This window comes from Achroia grisella, unplaced genomic scaffold (genome assembly GCF_030625045.1).
Source record: "Achroia grisella isolate CSIRO2021 unplaced genomic scaffold, CSIRO_AGI_Agris_v1 utg516, whole genome shotgun sequence".
Classification (NCBI taxonomy): domain Eukaryota; kingdom Metazoa; phylum Arthropoda; class Insecta; order Lepidoptera; family Pyralidae; genus Achroia; species Achroia grisella.
The window spans coordinates 796,164-818,385 of record NW_026712909.1 but is presented as its reverse complement, the minus strand read 5'-3'; the positions used below and the strand labels follow the sequence as shown (position 1 = coordinate 818,385).

The 22,222-nt window shown below is 33.3% G+C and overlaps 3 protein-coding genes across 3 annotated transcripts; 2 read left to right on the top strand and 1 right to left on the bottom strand.

Moving 5' to 3' along the window:
* The first annotated feature begins 25 nt into the window (after nt 1-25).
* LOC131847107 (uncharacterized) lies at nt 26-1,351 on the top strand. Its single transcript, XM_059196575.1, has one exon. The coding sequence runs from the start codon at nt 26-28 to the stop codon at nt 1,349-1,351; it is 1,326 nt and encodes a 441-aa protein (XP_059052558.1).
* Nucleotides 1,352-4,448: 3,097 nt separating this feature from the next.
* LOC131847200 (chitinase domain-containing protein 1) lies at nt 4,449-8,779 on the top strand. The gene is made up of 6 exons (XM_059196688.1): nt 4,449-4,810; nt 5,152-5,332; nt 5,697-5,903; nt 6,540-6,701; nt 7,154-7,391; nt 8,244-8,779. The coding sequence occupies exons 1-6, from the start codon at nt 4,556-4,558 to the stop codon at nt 8,383-8,385; spliced, it is 1,185 nt and encodes a 394-aa protein (XP_059052671.1). The 5' UTR covers nt 4,449-4,555; the 3' UTR covers nt 8,386-8,779.
* Nucleotides 8,780-8,936: 157 nt separating this feature from the next.
* LOC131847201 (short-chain dehydrogenase/reductase family 16C member 6) lies at nt 8,937-21,686 on the bottom strand. The gene is made up of 7 exons (XM_059196689.1): nt 21,599-21,686; nt 19,718-20,001; nt 17,412-17,527; nt 11,121-11,240; nt 10,525-10,686; nt 9,608-9,807; nt 8,937-9,154 (listed from the first exon to the last, which is right to left on the bottom strand). The coding sequence occupies exons 2-7, from the start codon at nt 19,986-19,988 to the stop codon at nt 9,052-9,054; spliced, it is 972 nt and encodes a 323-aa protein (XP_059052672.1). The 5' UTR covers nt 19,989-20,001; nt 21,599-21,686; the 3' UTR covers nt 8,937-9,051.
* Between the last annotated feature and the right edge of the window lie 536 nt (nt 21,687-22,222).

The following is a 22,222-nucleotide window of genomic DNA, read 5'->3' as shown; positions in this document are numbered from 1 at the left end:
GCAGTACCTACTTGAAGCCGAGAGAATGTGGATGCGAGCCTGCCAGGAAGATAGTTTCGGGAATGAAATATTGCGAATAAAAAAGGGAAGTCCATTGAATAAACAAGACAGACTGACAGCGCTAAGAGGACGAATTACAGCAACATCGAACGTAGAAAAGGATGTACTCAACCCACCCGTGTTAGACGGGAAACACAGATATACACGTCTGTATATACAACATATACATGAAACAATGCACCACGGCGGTATAGAAGCGGTAGTGAATGAGCTACGGCAGCGGCTGTGGGTTGTAAAAATAAGACCCACAGTACGGAACGTCATCAAGGGGTGTCTGGTCTGCCAGATAAGAAGAAAGAAGCCAGCAAGCCCACCGACCGGTGACCTGCCTGCCGCCCGCCTAGCGCATCACGCTCGCCCCTTTACCTACACAGGGCTGGACTACTTCGGCCCCATTGAAACCACAGTCGGACGGCACCGAGAAAAACGGTACGGCGCCCTCTTCACGTGTATGACATCACGAGCCATACACATTGAAGTGGTGCATACCCTCGGCACTCATTCAGCCATCGCCGCCCTAAGGAGGTTCATGGCTCGGCGAGGTTGTCCAACGGAAATATGGAGCGACAACGCTACGTGTTTCAAGGCAGCTGAAAAGGAACTCAAGGCGGCTATGGCAGCACTAGAAGAGGAGGCCACCAACCGCAGCATCGCGTGGAGGTACATCCCACCCGCTGCTCCCTTCATGGGCGGGGTATGGGAACGCATGGTGCGGTCAGTAAAGGAAGCCCTACGAGTTACGCTGCACGAGCGTTATCCCACAGACGAGACATTGGTGACCCTGCTAGCCGAGGTGGAGAATACAGTCAACTCCCGACCTCTCACTCACGTGTCCGTCACACCGAGCGATCCGGAGGCATTAACACCGAACCATATCCTGATCGGCCCCAACTCACACGTGCCTAATCCCGGAGTGTTCAACAAAGGAGATATGAACGCACGACATCATTGGCGACGAGCACAAGCGTTAGCAGATGAGTTCTGGAGGCGCTGGGTGGTGGAATACCTACCCTTACTTCAACACCGGCGGGAGCCCCGAGGTACCGGTGTTCCCCCCAAGGTTGGCGACACAGTCATCATATGCGACCCCAACCTACCCCGAAATACATGGCCACGGGGACGCGTTGTGAAGACCTACCCCGGGAAAGATAACCCCAACACGGTGCGAGTGGTAGACATCACAACGAGCAACGGGCGCACCCTGAGAAGACCAACAAAACGAATCGTCGTGCTACCAGTAGAATCGCAGGATAGCGACGGCGGGAGAAATGTACACGACGGAATCAATTAGATATAATTAGTATAAGCAAAATTTGTAAGATCATTTTTGTTAATAAAAATAAATCACGCAACGTACAGTTGCAGTAGGGAAGGCCACCCGTCGGGCGTCTATATAAAGAGCGCGGCCGCGCAGCGGTCCGCATTCACCGGCGAGACAGCGACCCGATAGGTGCCTTCCTACCAAGTACAAGATAACAACCGAGCATTTTTATTTCGCCGCCCGACCATACGACCAGGGGATCCTAGTATATAGTCCTGTCATCATCAAAACGTGTTCTCATTTTTGGTAACACAAGTTTTCCAGGATCTCTCACAGAAAATTTATAGAAGTCACCCTTTTTTATAAATAGATATGAATGCATTTTAACAAAAAGGCAGCATTCAAGTATGTACATTGAAGGGACCGTGAGTATCTTTAATTGGCGAAACAGTGGCGAACATGGTGTCATCGGACGCTTACCACAAATTGCTCGGATACACTGCTTTTGCGATACGAATGCTCTGTTAATATCTACCGAGTTACCCCATAGCAATATGCCGTATTTAAGGTTAGAAGCTACATATCCATGATATGCGGTAACCGCGGTTCTTTGGTCTACTAATTTTGACAGTCTCCAGAGAGCATAAACAAACCTATCTAGTTTGTTACTTACTTTTTTCACATGCTGTTTCCATGAACATTGGCTATCAACTGTAATACCGAGAAAACGAATTTCTTTTACTTCATCTATAGTTTCCTTGTTAATTTTTAGTATTAATGGGCGAGTTTTCGGTTTTCTGTTATAAAATCTTATATACTTAGTTTTTTCAACATTAATGTTTAAATTATTTATATTTAACCAGTTTATAATATTAGCAATAGTATTATTGATGTCAATATTGAAATCGATCCCTATAGTCTCTGATATTACTATTGAGAAATCGTCTGCAAACAAAGTAGATTGGTGTTCAGTTACACTTGATAAGTCATTGATATATAGTATAAATAATAATGGACCCAATATTGTCCCCTGTGGAACTCCTATATTATTAATATATATTTCAGATTTATAAGATATTTCTTCAAAATTATTATTCATTCTTGTAATTTCTACATATTGACGTCGGTTTCTAAGATAACTCGTTATCCATTGTAATACAGTACCACGTAAACCATAATTATCACATTTTTTTAGAAGAATATCATGAGTGACATGATCAAATGCTTTAGTCATATCAAAAAAAATAGCAACTGTATCAATGTTTCTATCAATATTTACCGTTAATGTCTTCATGAGTTTAAAAGCTGCTAAGGATGTAGATTTACCTTTACGGAAACCATGTTGTTCATCCTTCAATACTTTGAACCTTTCCAAAAAAGTAACCATTCTCACGTACATGGCTTTTTCAAAAATTTTTGCTAATGTGGGTATTAACGCAATAGGTCTGTAATTATTCATCATAGATCTATCATTCTTTTTATAAAGGGGTCTTATTACTGAGATTTTAAGTAATTCGGGAAATGTTCCTTGCATAAAAGAAAGATTTATGAGATGGTTCAAAATGGGAGATATTATATTTGCGCAGAGTTTCAATAATTTTGTTGGGAATTCATCATAACCCACTGCATGTGTATTATTTAAGGATATTATTATATTGTATATTTCGTCACATGTTGTTGGCGACAGAAACATACTATTTGTATTAAAGTCAAGATTCTTAATTTTATTTTGGTCTGATTTATTATTTTTATAGTTCTTTGATTGATTAATATAAAAGTCATTAAATATGTTGCATATGTCAGTAGGATTTGTTAAAATTTTATTATCATGATTTATTTGGTTAATATGTTTTTCTTGGTTCCTCGTTTGGTCATATTTATTTATTAAGTTCCATGTTGCCTTATTTATATTTTTTGCTCCAGTCAGGTACTTTTTATTATATAACTTTTGAGCTATAGTAATACATTGTTTTAAAGATTTAGAATATTTACGATACTGGGTCTTATTTTCTTGTGTTTTTTTGTTATAATATTTGAAACGTAGTCTTCTTTTTGTAATGCATGATTTTTTTAAACCTTTAGTAATCCAAGAGGAATCTTTAGGTTTACAAGTTATTTTTAATTTTCGAATTGGGCAGCATAATTTAAAAATTAGTATAAAATTGTTATAAAATAAGTTAAACGCTTCATTTAATGTTGTTTCTTCAAATACATCCTTCCAAGAGAGACAATTTAAGTGTCGAATAAATTTATTGATGTTATCTTCACCAAAGTCACGTCTAAATATGTACCACGTTCTATTCGGCTTTTGTTCCCTTGATAAAGGTATTTGGATTATTTGACACGTATCATGATCTGATAATCCCAGTTTGTGTATTTTTCCAATAACATCAGGAACATTACTAACAATTTGGTCTAGACATGAAAGTGCTCTTGTTGGTTCATTAATGTGTATTGTAAATCCGTAGTTTTTTAATATTCTAATATATTCTGTCTTGATATGGCTTTCCTTTAAAATATTTATGTTAAAGTCCCCGGTTATTATAATTTTATATATTTTTTTGTACCGTAGTTTGTCTAATAAAATTTCAAATCTATTTAAAAAAATATTGGGATTCGTTTTCGGAACTCTGTATATATTTATAACTATGCATTTCATTTGTGGTATACTAATGCCACAACACTCAAATGTATGGTCGGTTGTATATTCAGAAAGCATTGGTATTTTGTTAAAACTATAATAATCTCTACAAAGTATGCATACCCCACCTCGTCGCTGATTTTCCCTGGAATAAAAGTCTGCTACACAGTAACCACGCATGCATAAATTTTTTTCATCACCAGGCTTTAAGAAAGTTTCACTGAGACATATAATGTCAACATTGGTACCGATTTTTACTAACTCATCCAGGGTTATTTGGAAAATATCTTGTTTATTCAAAATACCAGCAATATTCTGATGCATTATTACAACGTTATGTTCAGTTTCAGTATCAGGATTACAATGTCATCGAATACTTAATATCGATATTTTCCCATTAAATATCGATTATATTCAACATCGAATATATAACAAGGTCGAATATTGACATCTCTATGGCTTGTCAATTTTCTGTCAGCTGTCGGCTTTGGCAGTTAGTGCAAACAAATCAGTTTATTTATTATCACTTTAGTATCGAGAGAATAACCGCTCGATTATCTTTAAAGGGATATTTTCATGTTCTACTAAAGAAAATGCAATTTATTATCGCAGTTATTCATATTCTCTTTTTATTTGATGTGGCATTCACTACATTATCTCCACCAACCGACAAGAAAGGCCAGAAAGGTGTAAAAACACAGGAAGGTCCAAGAAAAAACAATGTGTTAGACCGAAAGCTGATACACGAGACACCTTTAGCGAAGGATATAATCAAATACCATGCAACGTACCACCAGGAGTTATCTATCCGACATTTCAGCAACCCTGTTCTAGGTTATGTTACTCCTGTAAGTTGTAAATCGATCATATGAACAAAGTAACAAACGTTGCACTTATATATATATATATATATATATATACTTACAAGCAAAGTTATTGTGTACTATACTTAATATTAAAATTATCATTATGCCATGTCCTTTACAATGCAAAGAGAAGCGAGATATTGTAATAATTTTGAAATAAGAATAATTATTTTATTTATTTTACTATCCTATCCTTCCACACAGCTAAATGTAAAGAAATATTATTTTAGATGTATTTGTTGAAGTTCATGCGAAATCAAGTGTCATTGATATTTGTTTTTATTGTTTAACAAAATTATTAGTAGGTATATTCTTAATTTCAGTGGAATAATAAAGGCTATGATGTAGCAAAAATATGGGCACCAAAATTTAATTATATTTCTCCTGTATGGCTCCAAATTAAAAAACAAGCTCCAAACATTTATATCATTTCTGGACTGCAAGATGTGGATCATGCTTGGATGATGTCTGTTAAACAAAAGGGCTTTGATAATAATTTAAAAAGTAAGTCTAATACATTTTTTATTGTACTATAATCTATACTCCAACTATACTTGTACTATTATAAAATCATCAGTCTGTCGATTTATATATTTGTTGAGAATGATATCTTTAACCTCAAAAAAGCAGACTGTTGTTGGCGACTGCTAGGATAAAGACTGGTGTCTAATTGCATTGAGTATGTATAGATAGTGATGCACTGGTCTTCCATATTGCTTAAGGAGGTCTGTTCTAAGCTAATATTAAGAGATACATAACCCTTAGAACATTCAATCACATTGGTTCTTGTATAAAATGTTTGATTTATCATTAGTCATAAGTGACTTTTATGGATTTGTTAACAAATAGTGAGTTGTTTAATTTATAGTATTACCAAGAATTATCTTCGAAAACTGGCCAGCTGCTGATCTAAAATCATTCTTCGTGGATCCTACTTCACATTCTGAACAAAAAGCACTTATAGAAGAGATTAAAAAGTCATGTAAGCAATGGAAATTTGATGGCATTGTTTTAGAAATGCTGTCCCAAATTGGGAAATATGCTGACAAGTCTGTGAAGTTTATACAACAGTTTGGTGAGTTCAAGTATCATGTTTAGACTTATTATTGTCCTGTTTACCACATTTTCTCTTCTATGCTTATATACTAGTATAAAATTAAATTAATCTTGAATTTATATTTGAATAAAAAAATAAAATTTGCCAAAGTAAGGGAGCTTTGCCAAATTTTATTTTTATTACTCTATTACTATATTACTATACTATACTTATTCTAGTGCAGTAACTAAAAATTTTGTTCATGAGCATTTCATAACACTAAAAAAATAAGAAGATACATTATATTTTGGAAGTTTAAAAATGCTTATATTGACTAACTATTTTTTTTATGTAAATGTGCACACAGTAAACAATTTAATTTATATTACAGTTAATAAAACATAACTTCTTTTGTTGTTAATATAACAAATAATTTTATACAAATTATTCATCATAGTAATAACAAAAAAAGGTTATTATACATACTAAACATTGTAACTTCAGTAAATAAAATAAATCCATATAAAAAGTAAACCTGAATTAAATATAATACATTTTTTTAGGACACGCCTAACTATGGTATGTTATAAATAAGTATAACTCTGAATATACTTACTAACTTAACATAACCAGAAAAAATGACATGTTTTCAATCCTAGTCTCCTTAATTTCCAGGTTCAGAGATGAGTGATGACAACTTGAGTTTGATATTAGTCTATCCACCATTCCGTGGATATCCCAATGATGAGTTCTTCATACAAGCATTCAATGATATTTATCCTTATGTGGAAGCAGTGTCTGTCATGACTTACGACTTCTCTAATCCTCAGAAGCCAGGTATAACTTCTTAATAATTATTAAGTATGGAAATATAAAATAAGTAGGTTTGGCCTCAAAAGAAGTGTTGTCAAAGGTTGTGTGTAGTACTGGTTGTGTATAACATGATTTTGGTAGAGCTACTCTTGTATATAAGCGACTGTTACCACTGCTCGAGCTTGATTGTCACTTCAATTTCATTAAAAGTTTCTTTAAAAGACAGTGGCCCCTATTGTCATTATTTTTACCTTTCCTGTTCTATAGTAATTTTGTTATATAGGTGTCATACTAAATATTATACATTTAAATGTGTCTCTGTCTGTTTGTTTGTTACCTTTTCACAATGAAATAGCTGAATGGATTTTAATAATATTATTCATGAATAAGATTGTTTTAAAAGTATGTTTAAAAAAGAAATGCAGGCTAATATTTCATATACCTATATTAAATTAAAATTATCTGCTCTTTCTTAGGACCTAACGCTCCATTATATTGGATGAGACTGTGTGTTGAAAAATTAATTGATGGTGATGAGAATCCTGTTAAACGACTGAAAATACTTCTGGGATTGAACTTTTATGGGAATTCATACACTGCAAATGGAGGGGGACCTATTGTAGGTACAGAATACATAGAATTATTGAAGAATGCTAAAAATAACCAAGCTCTGTCATACAATAATAACACTGCAGAGAACTATGTGGAAATTCGGTAAGAATATTTTTAATTTATTTTTATTAATATGAAAGTTTATTTTCTTCTCTATTACTTCTTAGCCTTAACCATGTTTAGAAATCTGGCATGTCTATACTAATGCTATTATAATGAGGAGAGATTACATTTTTTTTTCTTACACTGAATATAATAGGTTCCGAAACTACTGGAACAATAAAAAAATCGATTATTATTACTATCCTAGATTATTTGTGATAAACATAAGCTATAGAATGCCCTTAAAAACATTAGGGATCCATATGAAAACTTCCATAATATAAGTAAATGTGTGAACAAAATAAAAAATCTTTTTATCACATACTCTGTGGAAATTATTGATAATAGAGCAAAGTGACTCACTAGTTCTATAGAAGACATCAATATCGATGGGTGTATATGTGAGTGTGTTAAGATATAATTTTTGTTTTTTTTTTATTAACCATTCGAAGCCGGTGCTCGTAAGTAGTTACTAGATAAAGGCACGCTATTTAATATCCATATCTAAGTGATAACGAGGATGACACGCCTAAATACCTGCACCTATAATTTTATGATTATGAGTGATAAATACCAATTCGCGCGCAAAAATACTATAAAGCGTATGTAAATGATGTACTATTTTCTAAGAAAATTAAGTTGCCTTAAATATTATAACAAGTCCTTAGATCAGTGCATTATATAAATAAGTTTTCCTAAATTATCTTGGGATCTGGTGTCTACCAAGTCTATCCTATACTTTAAATTAATAATTAAAAATAAAATAATTTATAGGGTATATATAAATTCTAGGGTAGGTGTATATAAAAATAATAAATTCAATTGAATATGTTATTTTATGCAATGTTATAGGACATCACAAGGTACAAAGAAAATATTTTATCCAACGTTATATTCAGTACAAAAAAGACTGGAATTGGCTCGGGAGTACGGAATTGGAGTGGCGATATGGGAATTGGGACAGGGACTTGATTACTTTTATGATTTATTTTGATCAATTGTGATATTATGTTTAAGTTATTAAATTAAATTATGTATAAATTGTAAATTAGTCTGTTATTTATAAGTTCAGAAATATAATGCTTTCTCTTCTTCATAATATTTATTGGTTGAAATTTACGTTAACAATCTTATTTACAGTCAGTCTTCATAAAATCCTTTTAATTTTTAGGCTGATTTTTAAACAATATTAATCATGGTTGTTTGTTTTATTTTTTTGTCAAAAACAGAAAAAAATAAGTTATAAACATTGAAAATGGATCTTAATAGTACCATAATAAAATTGCTGCATCCAAACAATACACAATATGTAAACAATCCCCAGTAGGAGATGTTTTGCAGTATAATTAATATACTGTTACTTCTTTTCATAGCATAATTTAGTCTAATTTATTCATTAATGTTGAATATGTAATAAAGCTATTTTACATATTTGCGTTTAGTGTGTTTTATTACTATTGTAAAATGGGTAAATTTTAGATTTAACAAACATTTAAGTTGATTAATCTAAACTTTACCTGTTTTAGAATGCGGCATGTCATTAAGATGTACCGTCCCTGATTAAAGATAAATTTTCTTATAGACATAATAATATGTCAGTTATTAATGTAAATTGAAATAATATCACTAATTTCATAAGTGATAAACAGTCACACTAATCTCATTTTACGGCAACTCTAGATTTTCCTTTGAACTCCATCATGGACTGTGGTCCTTTCATTACTCGATGCATGAGATCCCAGCACATTTTTGCAGGAAGTAAGCTGAAAAATATATATAAGATATGAGTCGTGAACTGAACATTATGAACTAGAGTGACTTAGATATGTCGTAACGTAGATATGTGTATTATATATAAAATAGAGTTAAATAAACCCATTATAAATCAACTGGTTATAATGTTGGATTGACTTACTTTTTTCTATCTATATAGTGATAATAACAATGCCAAAGATAAGAAGATATCTTATTAAGAGGTATCTTATCTTGTAACTCTAAAGGACTAAGATAGGTGAAAGCGGAAAACTCTTATTCTGTAATTTCACATTCCGCTATACCATGCGTTGCAAACGCATTGTGGTATAGCGAGTGTCACATGATAACCTGATTTTCATAGTGCTGTTTATGTATATAGGGGACAATTAGGTACCGCTTACTATTCGGTCAGACGTCAGCTTGTTTGCCATTCCAATACTAGTAAAAATAGTGTATTGTACCATTTGAGTGGAAGTAAATATCTGACGGAACCAGGCATGATGCAATTGACTTCATTCTTTCTGATGGAATCTATCATGGTTTCCGCAACATAGTCAGGCTCCAACATCGGCATGAGACGTGGTGTGACCCCATGGAACATGCCAGTGTTGATGTAGTAAGGGCACACGAGCGTCGCTTGTATGGTATTGTGTCCATGAGCCTAGAATTACAAATAAAAACATCTGTTAAATTAGTTATTAATTCTATATAAAATTAAAACTCAATTCGTACGAATAATTTGTGAGTGAATAATGTTTATTAAATCTAGTTAATATTTATTACTTATTTTTGACTATTATAGCAAGTGGAGTATTTAAAAGATATTTCTACATGAAGCAACGAATACAAATATTGGCCAAAGGACGTGGAGTATGAGTGTTACTGTGGTAGACATCCGTCGTCAGTGATATAACCACAGCTTATCTTGTTAATCTACTACGAATAAGGTACAATATATTTTTGGTCTGAATTAAATTAATTCTAGTTAAAAAATCGAAATTAAAAAAGAAATGTGCACATAATTATGAGCTCCAAATATATTTGTTGTAATCGATGTCGCAACTGGGAACTTTGGATACAATCTATAATATATAAAGCTGCATTATGGTCACTGACTGATTGACATAGTTGTTCTCCCAGAAGGAGTGCTGGGGGGTCGTGACGATGTATGGGGGAAGTGTACGTTTCGCTAGGGTGACCACGAGAAAATTCCGAAAGTTGGGATTTTTATATAAATAAATCGATCCGGCTCCAAGGACCAAATGTCACGATTGACACAACGTGATAAAATTGCCAGCATCTTTAAAAAACTTTGATACGGGGCAAAATGTATACTTTTTTATTTACAGTCATTACACTATTATTATTTCTTACTTACTCTAAGTTCAGTGAATAGGCTCTCGTGGAAACCAACAGTGGCGAATTTAGTGCCACTATAGTCTGTACAACGGTAAGTGCCGAGTAGTCCCGCTACAGAGCCCACCGTCACTATGTGCCCCTTGCCCGTTTCAATCATGTCGGGGAGGAACGATCTGACTGTCTGTGAACAGATTTAGAATTATTTTTATAATGTTAATTCATGTAGGTAGACTTGGGATTTAGTTACACAGCCATTATTGTTGATATTTGGTGAATTAATGTTGATTTTGCAGCATTTTGATTTTGTCCTTATTATTATCATTATTATTATTATTAACATTAAAAGTATCTGTATATATGTCTATATGTAAAGTAATATATAGGTACACATAAAGTAACATTATATATAATAAACCTGTTAGGTATCCTGTGTATTGTGCAATACTTATGTACAAAGTGAAGACTATCGCAATCTGCCTACCTAAATACTACAGGGTATACCATACGGTCATTGCGACAACTACAATTATTTTACCACAATATTTTACATAACAATATACTAGGAAGCAGTGCTACGAAATGGACTCAATCGTGGCAATTATGTGGCGTACTTACCCAGTAATGTGAGAGGATGTTAACTTTATAGGTAGTTTCTATTGCGGAGTCGGCGAGTTCCAGCAGAGTTTCCCCAAATACGGTGCCGGCATTGTTAATGAGTACATCCACTTTTCCCACCTATAAATCAATATCTATTGTTAAATACTTCCATCATACATTATTGACCATATTTGTGTTACTACTTATAAGTACATTAAATGTAGGTACTTACAACTCATGCAAATCATATAAATATATCTTTATTTTGCTTATTAGAGAATTTGACTGCAGAAACCTATGTTACATCAAATCTACCGTCAGTTCGGAATGTAGTCTAAACCGAGAAGATTTGATAGATAACTCCGTTCCCATTTTTTTCAAATGTTAATGTAGATACATAATTACAACAATAGCTATATATATATAAGGGTGAATATTAATTAATACATATAACCGATTAATTTAATCAGCAGTCATAATTTGAAGAGACACTTGAAGACAGTTACATATGCTACATACATATGATAGATACCTACACTTTTGTGTCTAAATTTATACGCATATATTTATTTTTTATTCTTTAATGCACAAAAAAAACTTGTACAAAGGCGAGCTTAATGCCATATGGCATTCTCCACCAGCTAACCTTTAGGTATACAGAAAGCGTTGTGGGGCAGTTATGTCAAAAACAAACACAAAGTTACTAATAAATATTATATAATACATATAAAATGCAAATAAATATATACAAATAATAATATATATGGTATACCTGATATTATATAATGTCATACATTAATGTTAAATATATATAATACTAATACAATGCAATACAGTTATAACTCATTTTTCAGAAGAAAATTAAATAATTTATTTTTAAAAATGGGCTTACTCGATGCTTTTCGCAGGTTTACAGGTATTCTATTCCAGAGGCTAATAGCAGTGACAGTAAACGAATTAGACATAAAACCTGAGTGATGGGAAGGGGTTGAGAGAAGGAGATTATGGGATGAACGAAGAATACGGGAATGAGAGTCACTGATGAACTGAAATCTATTTTTCAGATAAGAGGGAGACGAAGGATCAAAAAGTATGGAGAAGAGAGTACACAGGATACGCAAATCTCTGCGATTTCGGATAGACAACCATTTAAGTTGAGAACGAAAATTAGATACGTGGTCAAACTTCCGCAGCCCAAAGATGAACCGAATGCAGTTGTTGAGCAGACGGTCCAACTTATTCAGCTGATCCTGAGAGAGGTTAGAAAGACACACGTCAGCATAGTCAAAGTGCGGAAGTATTAGAGATTGGACGAGGAGCAATTTAGTGGAAGAAGGAAGGAAGAATTTAAAGCGATATAGTATACGGAGAATACCTGTAACCCTGCGACACACCTCAGCCACTTGCAAGTGCCATCGAAGAGTCGGATCGATTAATAGGCCTAGGTTTTTAACACTGGAACAAAAAGGGATAATATTATTCTCAAAACGTACGTTTAGATTTGCCGAGTTGAATTTTGAGAGAAGTTTTGAGCTCCCTATAATTATTGCCTGGCATTTATTCGGATTTACCGATATACCAAAACGATGGGACCAGCGGGCTATGTTTTCGAGGTCTACATTCAGACGACCCAAGGCTGCAGTGACGTCGTTAACCTCCGATTGAACATACAGTTGTAAATCGTCTGCATATAGATGGTAAGAGCAACTAAGATGGGAGACAACAAGATTAATAAATAGAGAAAACAGAAGAGGAGAGAGAATACCGCCTTGTGGAACACCTGCGACCAAATCACTCCAGTTAGACAAGTCCTGCCCAGAGCGAACAGCCTGCTGGCGACCACGAAGATAAGAAGAGAACCAATGCAGTGCTGACGGCGAGAAGTTGAGGTGAGAAAGTAACATCAAGATCAGGTCATGATCGACACAGTTGAAGGCATTGGAGAAATCTATTAGAACTAAAATAGTAATTCGAGTGTTCTCCATGCCCTCACGGATGTCTTCAGTTACATTAAGAAGTGCGGTGGTGGTACTATGACCAGCCCGAAAACCAGACTGATAGGGTGTTAAAAAGTTACAATTGGCTATAAAGTACGAAACTTGTTTATTTACAATCATTTCAAGAACTTTCGAGAGAAAAGGCAAGATAGAGATGGGTCTGAAATGATTGGGAAGAGTTGGATTGGAGATTTTGGCAAGAGGAATAACGAAAGCTTTTAGCCATAATTTAGGGTAATTACCAGAAGATAAAGAGAAATTGAAAATGTGAGTAAGAATTGGAAGAAATGTATCTAATAAGAAAAGGATCATAGTTTTACTCACTTCGTCATAACCCTTAGCGTTTGATTTGATGGAAAGAACTGCTTTGCGTATGTCGTCGTCAGTTACTGGAGAAAACTTGAAAAGGTCAGATGAAAGTGCAGGCATGGATGAAATTTCCTGTAAGGTGGATTGTTTAGTGATTGCGTCGAGTGGTGTCACAAAGGAAAAGTGCTTGTTGAGATCATTTATTGGGACGTTAGAGTTGGAGATGATTGGGGACTTTCCAAAACCAAGAGAATTAAGGAATTTCCAAACATCTGCTGAAGGAGAGTTTAAAACGTTTCTATGGATATGTCGGCGTTTTGCAGCCCTTACCATCTGATAGCGATTTCTAGCACGTTTAAAGAGCTGAAAGTCAGTAGCGTTTCTATCCTTCTTAAAAGTACGGAAAGCCCTATCTCTTCTCGCCATTGATTTACGTACTTCATCCGTAATCCACGGTGCAGGTGGGCGACGCAATTTCACAACACGGACTGGTGCATGCTTGTCAAATAAAGTTAAAGTTTGCGCATTAAAAATGGAGATTTTCATGTTTATATCAGTAGCATCTAGCAGCGGTGTCCAGTCAATAAGTGCAGCATCGCGTCTAAGTTGACTGGCATCGATTCTGTTAAAATTACGTACACTGGTAATGATAGGCTTCGGTTTATTTGGTTTAATTTTATACGAGAGGAACAAAAGGTCATGACGAGAAAAAGCAGGAGCAGACAATTGATCATATTCAATAACGTGATTTGTTAAAGAGGTACATATAAGGTCCAGCCATGAATCGTCCGTGTCGATGTTTCGATGGGTCGGTCTTAAAGGTAAAATAGTCAGATCGGCAGAATTAAATATCGATCTTAACTTTTGCGATTGCGTCGAGTCCTTCAATAGATTAGTATTAAAATCACCCATGATGATGACATGACTATAAGATGCATTTATATTATCAATAGCATCGTCGAGATCCGTGAAATAATCTGTTGAAGGTGGGCAGTAGACAACTCCGACAGCGACCTTCGTCCCATTAAAATCGACTTCAATAAATAAAAGCTCTGCGGAGCCCTTGTATTCAGTAGGAGAAGATAAAATTATTTTATAGGCAATGTGACTACGCAAGTAAATCGCGACACCGCCACCACCCTTACCCGTGCGATCATTCCTGATTAAGATATAACCTGGAAGGGCGTATGTGGTAGATGGCAAAGCAGGTTTTAACCACGATTCTGAAATAAGTACAGCTTGAAGATTAGGTTCAGAAAAAGAGTCAAGTAAATCAGTATAATGTGCCGGAATACTCTGAGCATTGATGTGGCATATATTAAAGAATTTAGGATGTACTAATTTACTACTTAGCAAGTTTTTAATACTAATGACATCATCGTTAAAGCTTGAGTCAGCAGAATGCAAAGATAAGCTACTATCACTCGCTGAATAAAATGAGTCGTCGTCTGTAAGCATTGAAGATTTAAATAACTAAATAATAATATATATATATATATATATATATGTTAAATATGATATAAAATAATAAGAAAATAAAAGATAAATATATAATGAATCAAATTTAAAATAAAAAATTATAAAGATATAGAAGCCAAATCGCTTTATAATCTATTTACCTGCCGGCTCGCTGTAACAAATTTATATTAAATATACAACACAAAACAGTAATACTATTTATATGTACATTCTGGTGAAACAAAACGTAATTAATACAAAAAAGTTATGACAGACAGATTGAAGTAGAAATGTCAGTCAAAGTGACACTGTCATATGACATACGTCATAATAACAATTGTGTTGACTTGTGTTTGCGTAAATAAAACTTTACAAGAAAATTAAAACGGTAATCGGAATATAAACAATAATAGAAGGTATTAAATGAAATTGTAAATATTAAGATATCTGAACGGTACTTAGGAAAATAAGATATGTGAAGGTATTATGATGTTATACTATGAGAGGAGATAAAGTTTACTTCTACACTGATTGAATAACAACGACAAGACAAGACGATAAGTGATACAAGTTTCATACCAGAATGCGACAATAACATAACACGATACACACTTTAACAATAATAGATCATTTCTTGTTCGCCCTTGTAGACCGATGCTGTTTGGGAGCAGCTGATGTAGACCTGCTACTAGAGGCTGCACTATCAGCAACTGGTGCTGCACAAGATTCCACTGGCTTCTGTGAAGCGATCAGCTTTTCCAAGTCCTCAAGCATAAATATCTTAACCCGCGAGTTGTCTGGAAGCTTCACACTTATGACACCATCCAAAGTCCAGACTTTATTGATCCCGAAGTGTTTCCTAGCTTCAATAAACAATGTCTGCCGCATACGTGTCAAATACTCAGACAATAAATATGAGCTGCCTTTAAATAGAGCCTTTTTTGCCCATATTGCCTGACGAATTGCTGGGTCCTTGAGCTTGAAGAGAATGGGACGACAGCGACCAGTAGAAGCTGCACCAAGACGATGACAGACCTCAAGTTTATCTGGTGTTAAGTCCTGGATTCCAAGATGTTTGGATACGACGGTGACAGTAGCTTCACAAATACTCTCATTTGCCCGTTCAGCTAAACCACCCAAAATGAGGAACTTTTTCCGGTGGCGATTTTCTATAGTATCCAAACCAACTATTAGGTGGTTTATTTGCTGCCGCAATAAACTTACTGAGGTGCTGATTTGATCACGGAAACACCGGAACTCATCACTTAGATGCTTCAGACTGACTTCGCCCGCTGGAGCTGTTTTTAGTTGCGCTTCAAAGGTGTTGAGGCGGTCATCAAGTGTCTTCTCCAGGATGGCCTGTGTTTTGAGTACATCAAGGATGCTGGCCATTGTGTGATATTAAATATAGTGTAGTGGTGAGAGATATTTTAGCGGCTTCTGGCAGGTAATTAAATTACAACTATCACAACATAAGTATATCTACATTAAATATATATATAATATTCTAAATATAATGGGGTTTTACTATTTTTAAATAAATAATATTATAGAGTAAACAAATCTCAGCTGTTACTTTTTTAATGACCTACCCACGAAAAAGCCCATATATTATATGTAGACAAAGTTATTAATAAATTCATGCTCACGACTCCGCTTGGCTATTATTTCTAAAGAGCTTTTTATGCAATTGAGCCTTGTAAAGTCAATTACAATACTTTGTTGTTAGATACTAATGTAGTTAAATTATAGTACTAAGACGAAAAATCAATAATATAAAGCTTTATTGCTTATTGAAACAAATGGTACAAAAAGAACACTTGTATAAATGTGCTTTACAAAACGTTGTCTTTTAGAGGCAACCTGTAGTAAATAAGACGAATTGCTTAATAAATGCGTCGACGCTAGCTAGTGTTATTGACTTTATCCATATCTACCTATCTTATATGAGGATTCTAGCATTATGGCATAGCTACCTAATATAATGGAACTAAATGTTCTGAAATTAGCATCGCAGAAATGACTTCCCAAATTAGATTCTTGTTTGTTTTGTCTAATTCAGTATTCATACATATTTGTCACAAATTTCGTTCAGTGTCGTTTCGAAATATTGGATTAATCAAACTCACTCTTAATTAAAAAGATTTCGTGTAAATAGAAGGATGCCAATTCTAAAATTATTATCATCCATAGGTACCTACTGTAACTTTGCTATATAGGTACCTGTTGCATAAAAGACTTGGATAATCCAATCGCACTCTACATAAATACCATATAATCCATACAATTATCATAAACTGGTTTATTCTGGTTTTCGTTATTAAACCCGCGATTTCGTTAGCTTTTTTTAAATATAAATTTTTGTTCTTTATCTTTGTCCAAAAACAACATATAGTCAAACAGACGCACTTTCTAATTTATTATAGATATTAGTATGGAGTATGGATTTATTTAATATTAATATTTAGGTATATTTATTAATAGTTGGATTGAATATGTGGTTTCATGTAAACATATAGATTTTTTTTATTATAAAAATCTTTACCTCTTTCTTTACTTTTTCTGCGGCCGCATACACTGCATTGCGATCTGCCAGGTCCACAACATAACTGGCTATTTCGTGACCTTCGTTGATCACTTCTTCGCAAGTCTTCTTCAAACCTGAACAAATAGAAAGTATGTTATTGTGTTGTGTGTTTATTTCATAAACCCGATGGAGTGAAATTATCAGTAATTAGTATTAGAGGCACCAATGCTACTAATATGCCTTATCCTTTCTATGTATTAGCATAACTATATTTTTTCTTGGTCTTTTTTTTAAACTCATGTCAAATAATATATTTCACAAACTATTTAGATCATGTATTATACGTACCTATATTATTGATACCTAGGTATCTTGAGGATAGACAGGAATTATTGAAAAATATATAAATTACATACATGTGTATGGCGTCAATCGTCAACAGAATTACCGTAAATATAAAATAAATTCAATCGATTATTTGAAGTAAGTAATATGTTCAGTTATAAGTTGAATAAAAATAATATCCATAGTCGGAGGCATTAAATAATTAATTATTTAGAAGGCTTCTTCATAGTTTAGATAAGTAGGTATATTTAGTAGTGGATATTATTTTATGATTATGGAATGATGTTTTGGCTTGTGGTAACGTTATTCGCTGGTTGAGCACTAATGGAGTATGATGATCGTCATGAAGTCAGGTCAGTTAGCCCATTTAACCAGGAATTTACTACGATGATTACGAGGAGAGTCAGTCTGGAGATCAACCTAGTACGGTACAATTTTAGCAGTGGGGCGACCACTCCTTTACAAAGGATCCAATCTAATCTCTGGTATATTTAGCTGCATTAGGTAGATGCCTTGATGAGAATGTAGACGGAATCTATCATAAATATTGATGATTAGTAACTGAGTTATACTCCAATTAATAAATGTATTTCTTACGAAATATTGATAATGATGATTAGACACCCGACGTAGCATGTGTACTAGCAATTGGCCTTCGCAATTTACTTATTGGACACGCAATTCGTAATTATTGTCATTTATTTTATACAAGTAAGTGACATTAATTACGCAAGCCGTGAGGCATGGGAAATTTTATTGTTAGACTAACTGACCACGCAAACGTTGTTTTCCCATACAAATTAAATTCTCTATTAAAAAACAGAAGTTGGTGACAGAAGGGTGAAAATTTATGGTTGTATGCATTTGGTGGACAACCCATATCACTTAGGAGTATGAAAAATAGATAGTAGCCGATTCTCAGACCTACCGAATATACATTTAAAATTTCATAAAAATCTGTCCAGAAATTTAGGAGGAGTGCGGTAACTGATTGTGACGTGAGAATTTTATATATAAGAATAACCAGAAAATGAAGACATGAAATAATTACTAATTTTATACGTACAATAATACTATTTCTTTGTAACCGAAATATTTAGCTATGTCCATGTTACTCGGTGATAATGTAGCGATCATACAATTTAATTAAAATCTATTGAACAATCAATTGCAATATAAGCAGTGCTGGCCAAGCAGGCTCTTGCACTGCGTCTATTCAACAGTGTCGTTAATCGATTTCCTGGACATATTTACATGTGACTTGTTGAATTTTAACGGAATAGGCAGCAATGGATTTCCTATATAACACGTAAAATTGTCGGTTATTATTGTTTTAATATTATTATTTTTGTGTAATTATTAATATTTCATATTTTGTACATTTTTCCTAAGCAAGTTAAAGCGCTTAGTTTGAAGTCAATAAAGAAATAAATAAATAAGTTTATATTGTTTTCTTCTGAGTACAATAGTCCTATTGGATTGGTAAATTTGAATAATACCTACTTAAAACACCTACAATGAAAACAGGACCTACAATAATTTATTTGATGACTCAATTTATATATTTTACAATGTACGTACAAAGTTGTTCTAGATTTAAGGCTGTTGTGTAAACGCAGTTTTAGAGAGGCAAATATGATCACGTTACGGTCGACCACTGACAGGGTTAGTTGTAATAACTAGAATTATACATAGAACGGATACTGAAGCATTCTAATCCAAATATATTATTAGCTTCATCGTTCAACGGTTTATAATTCCGCTATTTTATTTGAAATCAGTTAATATTAATGCTTTTTCAAAAACAAAAAAAATATATTATTTAAGTAATCATTAATTTTTACGTTACATACTACTAAAAGAACTTAGGTATTTTGTGCAAACGAGAGCGTTAGAGATTCAAATATCAAAATTGTTTTATGTTATAGACATAAGGCAGCACGATATTTCACTATAAACACTCTTCATTGAAAACTTACCTTCAATGTTAATATCCCATATAACAACCTTGGCTCCAAGCTTGGCTAGTTTGATTGCTAACTGTCGCCCAACTCCACCGCCGCCTCCCGTTACCAAAACCACATCTCCTTTGAGACTCTTCATAGGCCGCAACGCGTTTGGTATTAAAGTCCAGAACAGTGATTCCAAAATGTAATAGCATGACAGCAAAAGAAATAGTACTGTGTCTTTAGCGACGTCGAAAACGCTTGCCATTTGGGATGGACTGTTTATCTTCGTTCCCTCCAACATGATAAATTAGTTTCTGAAACAAGATATATCTTATCAAATTCTGAAAGCAATCTAATTCATAGAGATGTTTCATAAATATTAGTAATTAGTACAGAAGTATTACAGAATAATATTCCGTAAATATAAAAATCCACAACATTAAATAACAGTTAGTACAGCAAACTGGTTTCTAAGTATAAATCTTTAAGTCAATCGATCTTTTTTTTTTAAGATAGAAGTTACAAATGATTAAATATTTATTTATAGCTCATTTTTGACAAATGGGCTATTGTGACCATATGATGAACTTGTGCCATTACCATGGTTTGTTGCTATTTGTAAGTTTTAAGATGAGTTACGAGATCTACGAGGTCGCACTTCCAAAATTAAGACCAGTTTCTAGTAGGTCAAAATTTTAAATAAAATATTAGCTTATGTCTTGCTTAATTGAGAACAACACATATTGGTAACGACAACAGTAATGTTCATATCGTTTTCCACATGTATTAAGTAACCCATAAAATTTCAATATTTAAAGACCCAAATTTTAACATTGAATAAACAAATATTTGAAGAGAGACCAATAATTTACCTCAAAATTGCGAAAATTAAGAATGGCCACTTTGACTTTAAGTAAAAATCTTAACAAAAACATATAGGTACAACACATAATAACGTACAATAATAATATATCGTCTAAATTTAAGAATACAAGTCATATAATATTATAAATAGTGTCGGCTTATAAGCGTTATTGTAGATATTAAAGCTAGAGATTTTAACCTATATACTGTATCATTTATAATAGTTAAAAATAAAAAATAAATGTTACAATACTTAAAAAATCTTAATATTATGAGATTTACTGGACAGTTATTATATATCCAACCCATACACACCAACATTAGTTCTAGAAAGTAGATGGAAGAAAGTTGTTTGGAGTGTAAACTATGTCAATATCTTGTTGCCATCGCAGACAGATTTGAGCGTGTATTTATTTTTATTTGTTATTAGTGAAAATTCAATACGCCTTTAATAAAAGCACGACATATTTTATCTGATTTAGTTTATGTACTAAATATCTATTTCGTATTAGCAGCAATTACTATATGGTTCTATAATGAACAGCTTTTTCATACAAAAAATAAAATAAGATATCATCAGTCTGGACGTATGAATACTAGATTACAAAGATACTGAACACAATGGTTCTGATTTATATAGTTACACTGTCAATCACAGAGTACATGCTTGGTATTTTATAGTATCTATTTTGTATTATTTTTCTCGAATCCTGTACCTATATTCATTTTCAGAATAATTTTACTTAGTACAAATGAAAACATACTTTGTGTTCACTCACATTTAAAAATTGTGTCGCATAACGTAACACTTTAATCTGAATTCACTAAAATTATAATTCTCGTTTATAAATATTATTCATCTCATTGATAAAATAGATTTAAATCGTCGAAAAATTATATATACCATATATTATAAAATATTAATATGTTTTCTAAAACACAAACAATATTTAAACAGCAAACAATCTATTTAACTAACTAACTAACTATCACACACAGAAGTTATGAAATATAAATTTAAAAAAAAATAATTACTATAATAAATACCTATTGTTATTTGCAGTTTTCTTTATACACAAACTGATAAAAATCCGTCTTTACGCACTAGTTTGTTGGGAGCATTGCAAGCGTGCTGGTTGATGCAGGACTGCGCGCGCGCAACTCCGTACAACACGGCTTTCTCCATTAACGGTATATCTACCTCTTTACGGTGCTCACAAACGCCCAATTTTATTTGTAGATTGTGAGGTATGTTTTTATGAACCGCTGTGAGGAGGTTCTCAAATCGATGATATTTTTGTGTATGTATACAATATAAGTATGTAAATACAAGATATATTTAGTCAGCAGGAATGAATTACTTTGCCTAACAGATGCATTCTCATATATAGATATATGATATATAGAGTATACATTTTTCATTTTACTATAGACTTTATATATAGTTAATGTGGGCATATGGGCATCTGCTGTAAAAGAAGTAAGGTAATAAAACGTCGTACTTAATGTAAACTAAAATTTGAATATTTGTATGTAAACAAATATTTCAATTTTTTACGATTATAACAAAATTAAAAATTATTCACCGATTTTCAAAATTCTTTCTTCTGTTCATACTTCACGCTATTAGCGCCTTAATATACGGCTATTTCCAAAACAATTGAAAGGTTT

Excerpts from the sequence above, each read along its gene's own strand:
- LOC131847201 (XM_059196689.1), bottom strand. The coding sequence starts at position 19,988 with ATGTTGGAGGGAACGAAGATAAACAGTCCATCCCAAATGGCAAGCGTT. Across the intron at positions 17,528-19,717 it reads ATGGGATATTAACATTGAAG|GTTTGAAGAAGACTTGCGAA; the intron begins GTAAGTTTTCAA and ends CTATTTGTTCAG. Across the intron at positions 9,155-9,607 it reads TATTTACTTCCACTCAAATG|CTTACTTCCTGCAAAAATGT; the intron begins GTACAATACACT and ends TATATTTTTCAG.
- LOC131847107 (XM_059196575.1), top strand. The coding sequence starts at position 26 with ATGTGGATGCGAGCCTGCCAGGAAGATAGTTTCGGGAATGAAATATTG.
- LOC131847200 (XM_059196688.1), top strand. The coding sequence starts at position 4,556 with ATGCAATTTATTATCGCAGTTATTCATATTCTCTTTTTATTTGATGTG. Across the intron at positions 6,702-7,153 it reads CTCTAATCCTCAGAAGCCAG|GACCTAACGCTCCATTATAT; the intron begins GTATAACTTCTT and ends GCTCTTTCTTAG. Across the intron at positions 7,392-8,243 it reads GAGAACTATGTGGAAATTCG|GACATCACAAGGTACAAAGA; the intron begins GTAAGAATATTT and ends GCAATGTTATAG.